We start from the raw sequence: 12,144 nt of genomic DNA on the forward strand, positions 1-12,144 counted from the left end.
TCCCAAACCTACAGCTGCTGCAGTATGATTGGAACATTTAAGACTGAGGTATCAACTTCAATTTATTAGAGATGGCAAGAGCATGCACATATCTGGTTTAGGACATGAAATTCCATTTGGAGTCTTCAGCAGGGTTTACACTAGCCTCTTTTCCCCTTAAAGATCTCTCACGCTTGCTAACAGGCAGCAGCTAGCATAGGCAGACTTCTAGGTCCCCACCAGCTTTTAACCATCTCATCTAACCCTCTTCAGAGCAAGTCTACAGTCTGTGGTAAAAACGCTAGCATGGCTTCACTGGGGGCCATTATCTACAGCCGCTGCCTTCTGTTCACGAAGGTCAGTTTCTACGAGTGTAGGTAGCACTGAAACTACAAATAGCTGGAACTTGCAACCCATTCAGCAATGTCTTAATAATAAAGCAAGGGATGCTTTTAATTACTTACGATGGTGTGAACTTGCTTTAGCCTTGGATAAGGGTTTCTAGCTAGATGTGCTGCTTTTTAGATAAACAGCACCTCATCCTTTGTGCTTAATCAGGCAAAATTCCCAAGGAAGTCACTGGTGGTTTTGTCTGAGTAAGGGTGGGAGGGGAGAAGGCTTGGTGCAGAAGCAGCTGGACACACAAATGGAAAGAATGGATAGCTTTTCGTTCTGGGTGAAACTCCCCCCTACGCAGAGGGCTGGCAAAAGGCCTATGAACCACTGAAGCCCTGTAAATAGCGATGTAAGAGGTGCACCTGCCTTGTACAGGCTTTACAAAGTCTTCGAAAAATCACAGAACAACCTGAGCCACTATTAAAAGCCCCCACAGGAAATAAAGAGACAGGAAAGAGAGTTGTGTGGTGTCTAGCTGAGAGTGATTACTTACCCACTTCTTAGGTGAAAAAGATCAAACACTCTCTCTGCTGTAAATTGCTTTATACCCTTTGTGCATCAGTTTGTTTTGTTATGGGTTAATGCCACGTTTGCATTGCTTAAAAAAAAAAAGAGTTCTGCTTATTTACATATAAAGGTCGAGAGTGCATGCTGGTTGGATGGCCAAATCATCCAAATTTCATTGTAAATATTCTGCTTTCACTACATATTATTTAATACTTCAAGATTCAGGCATTTTAATTAAATCTTTGTGCCCAAGTGTATGCAATACAAGATTGGATACATACCTGAGAATATTCTTGCCACAGATATTAAGTTACACCTAGTCTGCAAAGAAGTGGTGTTATCCTTGACTCACATTTAAAAAAAAATATAAATATACCAAGAAACATGTTTGTTATCATCAATGCATGAAGTGTTACATAGGTCTGAACAAGGAGCTTTTTCCAGAGTCTGACATCATGTAAAGGCCGTGGATAGAAAAGGAGTTACTACAAAGAAAATAGATTTGTTAATACATTGTTAGTTGGCCACTGTGAAGAGCTGGTCTCCTAGAAAACCAGTTTTAAAGTTGCAGTGTTCTTTCTTTTTATAAACACAGCAGATTTCCTAGTGTGACTCACTCATTCCTTTTTGGCCTGTATGGGGGAGTTAAGCACCCATCTCCTACTGAAAGTCAATGAGAACTGGGCACCTAACTGCCCTCTGTGCCTTTGACAATATCTTGTCCTAGATTTCCTGCATGATTCCCAAGAATTCAGAACCACAGTATTTGCTAAAGGTAGTGCTGTTTTGTCAGGTTAGGCACCGGGGGCTGATGCTTCCCAACTTACACCCTGTGCGGTCATCATTTATGCCTGCACAAAGTGAGCACAAAATGGGTTTAAGATCACCAAGTCACAGTGGTGTCCTCCTAATAAAACAAAGGGCTGCCTTGGCTACTGACAGTTCTCATTGCCTTCCTCCAGTGCTGCTTCAGTTCTCATGCTCACCACTGGCAGCCTGGTGGTACAGAAAGAAACTGGGCTGTTAAAGGTGGGCTTTCGGTGGGGGGTAGGGAAAGGGGAACTGTTAGAAATATGTGATCTCCACTTCCTTTTCTGGGAAAGCAACACTATCAAGGGAAGTGGTTCTACCTAAAGCTCATGTCACTGGAGAGAGTTGGCAAAAACAGGACAAATTCATCCCGGGTAATTAAATGGAGTTTCACCAGAGATTAATCTGTCCCAATGCACTTAGCACATGTATCCACACTTGTACTGAGGAGACCAGCTCTTTCAGTCCAAAATCTGCTCTGTTTCAGCAGACAGAGTACATCACATTGCAATAGTTATTACACAAGTGGCGCGCTATGCTGGCTCAGGCTAGCTGATACCACTGCATGTGTCTGGGGTAGAATCAAGGTACCTTTGCATTAAACTGCTATCAACAGAGTTCATCATTTAAAAAAAACAACTGAAGGCGAAAAGAGCCTGGGTTTGGTTACACATCAGAGGTCCGGATGTTCTCATCATCCAGGTTAAACGCAAATGGCTTCTCTTTAATGTGCTGGGGTTCAGATCTGTGCCGTACACGCCTCTGCTGCATGGCTCCAGCATCACACTCTGTGAATGAGGGCACAAACACTGAGTCTCTCATATGCCCGGTCATCTCCTCTATCATGGGCTGCTTCCCTCCTGGCTGCGGCACTGGTGTCCAAGGCTGCCAGGATGGGGTGGAAGGGGTTTTGCAGAGTGCTTTCCTCTCGTCCCCGGGCTGTCTCATTCGGGGCAAGGAGGGGATCAAGGAGCTTGAAAGATTGGAGCACCCAGGCCTGCTCATAGAAGAAATGGATCTCGCAAAGGACATTTCCTGCAAAAAGACAGGCAGAGCAGAGGGGGAAAGGTGGGAGTTAGTTCCTGTAGAAATTGCTCTAAGCATCCTGGAGGACGATTCTAGAGATCAGGACTTTAGCACTGTATATGCTTCAGGCTTCAAGGCAAGGACAAGAGAATTAAGTGAACTATGCAAATCTGAATTCAATTAGCTTTTGCTGTTGCTGAATCTTTTGCCCAGGCTTCAGGGAGCATTGCTGATTTCATAGCCAAGCTGGACTGAATGATTTCTCCTAAGTTCTAGTTGTTGTTTTTTAAACTTTTTTTGGATGAGTGGTAGACAAATCCAGAGACAGCAGAGTCTCATCCTGGAAACTGACTAATTCACTGAACATTTGCACAAGCCGCTAAATAAATCACTTTAGCTTAAAAATAATGGATCTTTAATTGATGCTAAATGTGAAGAGGAAAGGATATGACCTACCCTTGGGCGGCTTTTCAGGGCCTGCATCGCCTCTGTGATTGCTTTGATCCAGCTGTGCATATCCTCAGGGCTGTCTGCCTGCAAAACATACCAGCCAAAAATGAGATTTCTGCCTGCATTTTACAAGTCACTTGGAGCAGCAACAGTTCAACTACGCTATTCAGGGGGTCTGGCCAGTGCATCTCTGATGTTAACAAGTACCACATATAGAGCATGTCACAAGCTTTCCTTAGGTCGTATATCTTATGACCTAATTCAGCCCAGTTCTATTTTATAAATAAAAACCCTGCTCAATTTCTGTGCAATTGCTTCATGTGTCATTAGGATTTCACCCCACTCGGAAAGTCAAGAAATGTACCAAAAAGGCTTGACTTTTGATTACATTTATGAGACAATCTTCGGGGTGAGCAAACCATGCTTAGCCTGACTTCTAAGGTATCCAAACCCAACAGCTTAGGAAATCAGCACATATTGGGCCCTCAGGAGGCACTCAACACTCTGCAGGATCAGATCCATTAATAGCAGCTCGCTGCTGTAATTCTCCTACAGGGTGATTTTTGTCTGATGAGACAACACCATATGGCCAACCTCTTTAAAAAATAACAAAACAAAAAGGGGCTATTTCCCCCCCCAAAAAACACAAAATGTATTTGTGGCACCTTAGAGACTAACAAATTTATTAGAGCATAAGCTTTCGTGGGCTACAACCCACGCATCCGAAGAAGTGGGTTGTAGCCCACGAAAGCTTATGCTCTAATAAATTTGTTAGTCTCTAAGGTGCCACAAGTACTCCTGTTCTTTTTGCGGATACAGACTAACACGGCTGCTACTCTGAAACAAAATGTATTGTAAGTTACAAACCAACTCCACCAGGGGGCAAGAGCTATACAAAGAATGCGGTGAGCAGAGACATTTCAGTAAGCATGGCCTCCTCACCGCCCCCACACCAACATAGGGAAACAGTCTTTAAAAAACATGAGATCTCCCCCTCCCCCGTCCGCCCAGGGGAGGAAGCGCAGTCAAGGCTGGGCAAAGCATTAGAAAATAGACTGTAGGGAACCATCCTGCACCACCCCCTGAAGGAGGGATATGAGGAGACCAAACAGGCTTTTCTATCTCCGATTGTTGCGGTCCCACTGCAGTCCCGATCTGGGCCAGAGGACAAGCGGCACAGTGCTGTATTTTGCTGTCTTGCAGGAGACTGGCATTCAGGTCCCACGCTCCCATGTCAGCAGGGGTTTGGGGCTTTGCAGATGTAGTTTATTCAGTCCCGGCATGGCAGGAGGCACCTTATGTTGCTTTCGGGGAGCAGCTGGAGACCATACTGGAGCCAAGATGCACCCACATATAAACTAAGGCTGGGCCTGTCAGCTGAAGCAGAAGCTGATCAAGTCCAGTGATTTTCCAGGCCAAACTGAATGCTGTGCTTCTGTGCTGCAGAGGGATAGCTCAGTGGTTTGAGCATTGGCTTGCTAAACCCAGGGCTGTGAGTTCAATCCTTGAGGGGGCCATTTAGGGATCTGGGGCAAAAATCTGTCTAGGGATTGGTCCTACTTTGAGCAAGGGGTTGGACTAGATGACCTCCTGAGGTCCCTTCCAACCCTGATATTCTATGATAATAAAATTCTGTGATAATAAGAACCTCCCCCATGGCTCTGCACAGGCAGAGGACCTTTCGGGGGGGCCCCCCCAAGACCAGGCACTCTCCTGATTACAGTGGTTCTCTCTCTGCCAGGTAAACTCCTTTCTCCCACATACACAAACCATAGCCAGGCTCCCACAGAACAAAATCCTGCAGAGCAGCCACAGGCAAGAGCTTTGCATGCTCAGACCTTCTGGGTTCCCTGGATGCTAGCCCAGCTATGAACCAGGTGGGATCTGGAAGGGCATTTTGGATACTGATGTGCACACAGAAGCCCGAGGTGGAAAAGGAGGGTGATGTGAATTGGAGAGGCTGAGCAATAGCCTTTGCTGGGCCCTGCAGAGCTCCTGCTTTGCAAAGGCTCATATTTGGATTCTGGAGCCTGCACTTTATGCTTCAAAAACGGAGATGATACAACTGCCAGTCCTCTGGCATCTGGCTTTACAAGCTGAAGCAATAACCAGTCTGCAGAGCAACATCAGGCAGCTTGTTAGATGAGTCCATGATCTTGTCTATGGGAGGAAACTGATCGGCACAGCTATAGCTCCCAAGTGGAGACTATTCTGGAGCAACAGTGATTTTTATTCCAGAGTAATCAGTCTGCTTCCAAAGCACTTACTTCCAAAGCAGAGTAATAATTCTGGAATAAAAGTGACATTTATTCCAGAATATAGTATCCACACTGGGAGCCATTGCAGAATAGCTATTGCAAAACAGCTTATTTGCAATAGCTATGCAAGTCAATTTCCCAATGTAGACAAGGCCAGAGAGAGGGTTTGACGCTCTGTTCACCATGGCAGCCTGCTCTCCACAAGTAAGCGTTCCCTGCAGAAGGGTTCACGCCAGGAGGAAACACACCGAGGATAAAGATGTGCCCTTCTCCGACAAGCACTAGGGATGATTCCCCTCTTGACTTCCAGGCCACTTCATAATCCCTACCACTGGTACTGCAGAGGGAGGCTGGCCAGTGAAAACAAGTCGGGGGTGGTGCTTTCCTACAAGGAGTTGGCTGCCTGTTTGCTTCTCACATGTAGCTAAACACATTCATGCATCAAGAAGGCAACACCAAGGGGTCTCCAGGGAGCCCCCAGGATATTTTCCTTTAAAGATGTCACTCGCTTGGCGTGGCAGAGCAAACACACAAACTTATCTGCTGCCCTAAACCCTGACATCACCACCCCACACTCTGCCTCAGCACCCCAGCCTTGGCCTATAGGGAGCATGAACCAATCGTCCCTGGGGTCAGAGGGGAATGGAGTCGCTCCAGCCCTTGGTCTCTCTGCCAAGATGTCCCACGTGGGGGCTGAGTGGAGGTGGTGATTTCTGTGATGGAGTTGCCTGTCTGACCAGAAATGGGGCTGAGACACACCCTGACTCGCCTCACACAGAGGCCCCCGCGCAGAGATTTCAGGGTGATGGACATTTAGCTCTGGGCTGTACGAGGCAAGGAGAAGCTGGTGGGCACCTCTAGGGTGAGTCAGAAGCTCCACAGGACGCCCAGCTCTGAATGGAGCAAAGACCACAGGGCGTCTATTGGCAGGGCCCTGAGCAGCTTCTCACATGAGTCGTTCCAGGCAGCAAGCTTCCTTGGGGCATGGAGAGCTTCCCTCCGTCGCCTCTTCTCCCACTGCCCCAGGACCTCACCATGCAGTATCTTTCCCTCTGGGGACTCAGCTCTCGCCTCAGTGCCCCTCCTTCAGCCAGCCAGAGGGGGCACTAGATAGCAACATGGGGCACTTCCTCTCCCCACAAGCTGAGAGCAGCCCACTGACCCCTTACCAGCCCAGCAGTGAAGTGCTGAGCAGACACTGGGCTCCCAAACTGGCCAGGCGTAGCGTGGGATTTCCTGCCTTTTGCAGGGGCGAGTGATCTGGATTTTGTCCAAGAGGCAGCTGCAGCTGGCTCAGACCCGCCTGTCTTACACAGGCATTTGCAATGCTCAGGCCAGATACTGCTCAGTTTGAATTATTTTGTTTTGGGGAGCAGCTCAGCGAATAGACTAAATACACCCAAAGCCTCAGAGGCCTGAGTCAGGGGCAGGAGACAAGCTGGGGCAGAAGCTCTCAGAGGTGCACAGATGGGGGCTGCAGAGCATGTGTCCCCAAGGGCTGCTGCATCTCTTGGAACTGTTGCAGTGAAAGAAGACAGCTGGCTGTAACTGCTTGGTGGGTGTGCAGTACTCACTGCTTTGCATGGTCTCTGCTGAAAAAAAACACCCATCTGAAGTTGGAGGAGGGGGGTGTGTGTGTGTGTCTGTGTGTGAGAGAGATGAATTAGTCTAAGGGTTTGGGGGAGTGAAGTATTGTCTTTAAACTGATATTCATTTTGAAATTTCTCTGGCAGATTGACGCAATGTGTAACTACTACCCAGTGTAGACACACTACAGCTCCCTACCTGTCAGCCCTTTCTTTACTTTCACCCCCTGGAGACTCAGGAGATATTTATATAGCTCTGTGGCACCTTAGAGACTAACAAATTTATTTGGGCATAAGCTTCCGTGGGCTAAAACCCACTTCATCCCACTTAGTCCCTAAGGTGCCACAAGGACTCCTCGTTCTTTTTGCTGATACAGACTAAAACGGCTACCACTCTGAAACGTATATAGCTCTGTACGTACAGGGCCAGACTCTTCCTTGCCGTTTACTTCATGTGATCATTAACGCCATTGCAAAGCAGATGTAAAATGCTCCCAAATCGGGATGGTAGCACTCTGCACTGGTGTAAATGACTGTTCAAAAAACAACGTAATGGAGAATCAAGCCGACAGCCTCACAAGCATTCATTGTGACTGGCGTGGAAAGAAAGAGTTAAGAGGGGCTAGAAGTAGAGGATAACCGGCTGCTATTCACTAATGTTTGCACAGTGCCCCGGAGAGGGAAAGGGAAATATCTGAGCATTATCATTGTGTTAGGATCAGTATTTGCCCTAAAAAGCAGGAAGCAGCCTGCACTGCTGCAAGCCAGCCTTCAGTTCACTTTCCATCCTCCACGTGGCACCAGGAGCTGGGAATGATCAACAGCCCTGAGGAAGTGAAAGAGGGCTGGCCTGATGGACAGCAAACTTCAGGACAAGGACAGTCATAGACTCATAGAATCTCAGGGTTGTAAGAGATCTCAGGAGGTCATCTAGTCCAACCCCCTGCACAAAGCAGGATCAATCCCCAACTAAATCATCCCAGCCAGGGCTTTGTCAAGCCTGACCTTAAAAACCTCTAAGGATGGAGATTCCACCATCTCCCTAGGTAACCCATTCCAGTGCTTCACCACCCTCCTAGTGAAAAAGTTTTTCAGTCATGACTTTCTCCATCTGGATTTTCATCTAAGTGTTGGTACTTTTGTGTCTACATGTTTCTTCCTGCCCATACAAATAGCTGCAATTATAAATATACTGAATTGGAGAACTGAAACCACCAGGCAGTTTTCTTTTCTCCCTCCCCCCCAACTGGAGCCTCGAAGTTGAGCTGAGTTGTATACAAACTCACCTACTTGTGTTTTCTGGTTGAAAGCCCATCAGGGAGCATCCTGTTTAGATGAATGTGACTCAGAGCAACTGTCAAGAGCTAAATTTACTGCCTAAAACAGTAAACTCAAAGCAAAACACCGGTCCCCATTATGAGCTCATGTGCAGTACAGGTTATCTAACCATTTCAAAGTCCTCTTAAACTAGGAATGATTTTACCTGGATGTAGAATGTCCTGGAGCTCGTTATGATTTCAAACAGATTGTCCCGCATGAGAAGGTCACTAGAAACAAGAGAAAGAGAGAGGTTACCCTGAATTCATCATATGCAGGATAGACTATTTCTTCTTTATGCTCATATCGAGAAAACATTAACAGAATATTCAATGCAGACCTTGGATGTATTCAGTATTGAACTTAAGTTATATAGAATTGAGGTCTGTGTTTCTTATCATATACCTTGTTTACACACGCACACTGCAGTCTGCAAGCCAAATGATTCTCAGTCACACTTTACACAAAAGTTCCATTTATAAATAGTTGATAAAGGATAATAAATGATTAATAGAGGTTTTAAATAAATGGGTAGTCAATTGTTAAAGTCCAGCAGGTCAAGGGACTGCTTATAACCATAGATTATAATCATCTACAACACCTTCTACTGATGTGCTTATAACACATACTATTCCTATTTGATTTATTAACTGTTTATTTAGCCTTTATAAGTGGATCCTTACTATAAAGTGTGACCTAATTCTGTCAGTCAAATGGTTTTTGCATAGGGTAAGAAGAGTTTGTTTCATTAAAGCTCTAGCTCATGTTTTCACTTGCACACCTTTAAATCAACTTGGATATGTTCAGCATCTCCACTGCTAATTTGGGTAATAAAACAGCATTCATAAAGGCCTGGTCTTATTCATGGCTCTCCTAAGGCTCAGCGCAAGCACAAATATCACGAGCAGTAAATTACACTAAAGATGTTGTGCAGCCTGCCTATGAAATCACTGTCAATCAATTCTTCATCTGGTTTTCATCATATCTGATAACATGGGTCCATTCAAAACCAGTGCATCAAAACCCAGTAAACCAGGAACATGACTCAAAAGTGGTGCCCATCACAGGACCCTGGGGGGCAGGGATGCACAAGTGAGGGAGAAGAGAACGAAGAAAACCAAACCATGTTTGATAGGTCTGGATGGAGAGGACACTCACCCGGTGAGTACCTGGACTGCATGTAACCCTAGCTGCCTTTGTCCCTGCCAGCAGCACAGAGGTCTTCGTTTCCTGAGTAGTTTCTTCAGTTCATTAAGGACACAGATACTGTTATTCAGTGCACTGTGCTTCCCTCTCACAATTTTAACTGTGGCAACATCTATACTGGTGAAGATCTAGGGTCGTGCCAGCATAAGATGGGGCAAGAATTAGCCAATTGGCTAATACATGTCAAACCCAAGCTTGGAGTTCACTCGCAAACAGTAACTGCATGTCTGCAGAGCCCCTCCTCATTGCGATACAGACTGTGATCCTCCATTTAGCAGAGTTCTAACTAGCCACCCACTTGCTGTCCTCAGGTACACATCTAATTCAGTGCGCCAAGGGCGGGGGGGGGGAGGGGATGAATTCTGGCCAGCAGCTGACTCCCCCTGGATGTATATGGGAAGCTGCAGCCCCACTCCAGATCCCCACAAGGGCACCCCACCTTTCTTCCCTGAACATAACAGCTGTTTATTCCACCATTGCAGTCTGGGTGGGTGGATGCTCTGCTTGGGAGGGGGTCTCTCTGCACTCTGTTTAACAGGGGTTAAGCGTTCTTGCTCAGGCTGTCCACCTGCAATTGGCTGTGGAATGCATTCCCTTGCCAGCTCCTTCTGGGGACTCCGAGCGGCTCTACTCTCCGTAAATTCACTCCTTCTGAAAAAGGGAGTCTCAGCATCCAGGTAAATATATGGGATTCCTCAGATCAAAGGTGCTAATTGAAATGGGATGTCTAGACGCAGCATAACTTGGCCAGGACAGGGAGCTGGGTCCCAACTCCAGACGGATAACAGGAAAACAAAATAAAGGGAAAATTAAAGGTGCTACACACTGGAAAGATGCTCTCAATGAAAGGCATGGGTCCCAGCCACAAACCAACCCTGAAAAACTGCCTGAGATCAGCAGCAAACCTGTGACACGGGGGAGGCTGTGAAATGTGACCACTGGGGAATTCCAGTGAGACACAGCGTAACTCAAACAAGGAAGGATGACTCTGAGTGGCACCAGAGAACACATGATTTGAGGAGAAGCAGGTAGTGACAGCCCTGGCTGGGAACTCAGCTGTGGCAACTTAAACTACAATCTGCCCTTTGCATCCCTTACGTGCCCCTCTTCATCACATCCCTTTTCCAGGTGGGGGACTGAGGCATGTAGAGGTGAGGTGATTTCCTGACGCTCACACAGAGAGTCAGTGCCAGGGCTGGGATTAGGACCTACCAGTCCTCACTCTTGCCCTAGTACTGTCCCCCCAAAGGAGCCCTACGGGCCACTGTGGATTGGTCAGACTCTCTCATTGTTCCTTAACGTTCCGTAATTCTCCCCTTCTTTCCTTGCATACTTGCTCCAGTCAGAGAGTCCCCATGTCACCCTCCCCCTCCTCCTAACACTGGGTCTCTTCTTCACTGCAGTACCTGAGCACATACCCTCATAGCCACTTTATGCAGCAGGGCACTGCTAGCACCTCCACTTACAGATGGGAAACTGAGGCACAGAGGGATTACATGACTTGCCCAAAATCACTCAGGAAGCCTGTGGCAGAGCCAGAAAATGGACTCTCGTGTCCCAAGTGCCCATACAGGGCTCTAGCCACTAGCCCATCCTGCCGATCCATCCACTGCTGGGTTGTAACACAGCACTGTGGGCATGTCTACACAGCCTGCAGCAGTCAGTCTCAGACCTGGGTCGACAGACTCAGGCTTGCACCACAAACAGCCTTGTAGACATGGCAGCTCGGGCTGGAGCTCAGGCTCTGTCCCGCGATGTCTACACAGCTACTGTTAGCGCCGTGGCTGTTGGCCCCGGCTCTGAGGCTCGATGCCATGGACAGCCGCTCGCTGTGCGGATGTACCCTGTTTAGCGGCAGTGCTACAGGGCAGGTTCGCACAGGAAGCAAAGAACCATCCACAAAACCACAGGGGTATCCTTGGCCAGGCAGGATGCAGCCACCCCACTGGAACTTGGCTGGGACACCCGGGCTAGCTCCTCGGAGGATAAAGTCCTTTCATAGCCACTGCCACCTCACGTCTAACGGGACCGAATCCAACAGAAGTGCAGGAAAAGGCATTACCCAGATTTGACTAGACATTCGTGGGTCTTGAGGACGTCCTTCAGGAGGATCGAACGCAAGGGCTCCTTGTCCTGGGGAGACAAGACAAAACAGAGTCAGTGGTTCTGTATCAACCTAGCGGGCTGCTCTGGTGCCACTGGGAGCCCACTCTAGCGCCCAGGAACTTTGAATTGTGAGACCCAAGAGCAACCTTCAGCAAAGCCTCCATGGACGGAGTCCTGGGGTGACAGGTTCCTTGGCCCCGGCTGGAATAAGGAGAGATGTCACTGGGCGGGAGCATTCCCAAATGGCGACTCCATACAGCGTCTCTCACCCCCGCCCTCCAATCCCTAACCCAGAAGCAGCACCCAGTGAACAGTGACTGAGAAGGGGAAGGCAGATGAGCACGGCAAGGTTTTGCGGGGGTTTTTTTAATCTATTGGATCACATTCAATTCGCCCCCTTTCCATTCTTTGCTCTGCACCTTCCTCTCCTGTCTGTCTCCAGTCTTGGGAAGTCAAATTGGCATCTCACGGGCATGAGGGGGGCACGGCCGCAAGCAACCCCC

General features: G+C 47.7%; 1 protein-coding gene across 1 annotated transcript in view; it reads right to left on the reverse strand.

Moving 5' to 3' along the window:
- Positions 1-2,358: 2,358 nt before the first annotated feature.
- The window catches only part of PLEKHA2 (pleckstrin homology domain containing A2), a 50,526-nt gene continuing 40,740 nt past the window's right edge, over positions 2,359-12,144 (reverse strand). The window contains exons 9-12 of the mRNA XM_065399493.1: positions 11,598-11,668; positions 8,496-8,559; positions 3,175-3,252; positions 2,359-2,727 (exon numbers count right to left, since the gene is read on the reverse strand). Coding sequence (XP_065255565.1) covers positions 2,359-2,727; positions 3,175-3,252; positions 8,496-8,559; positions 11,598-11,668 — 582 coding nt within the window. The remainder of the gene's footprint in view (positions 2,728-3,174; positions 3,253-8,495; positions 8,560-11,597; positions 11,669-12,144) is intronic.

This window comes from Emys orbicularis, chromosome 2 (assembly GCF_028017835.1).
Source record: "Emys orbicularis isolate rEmyOrb1 chromosome 2, rEmyOrb1.hap1, whole genome shotgun sequence".
In the NCBI taxonomy this organism is placed as follows: domain Eukaryota; kingdom Metazoa; phylum Chordata; order Testudines; family Emydidae; genus Emys; species Emys orbicularis.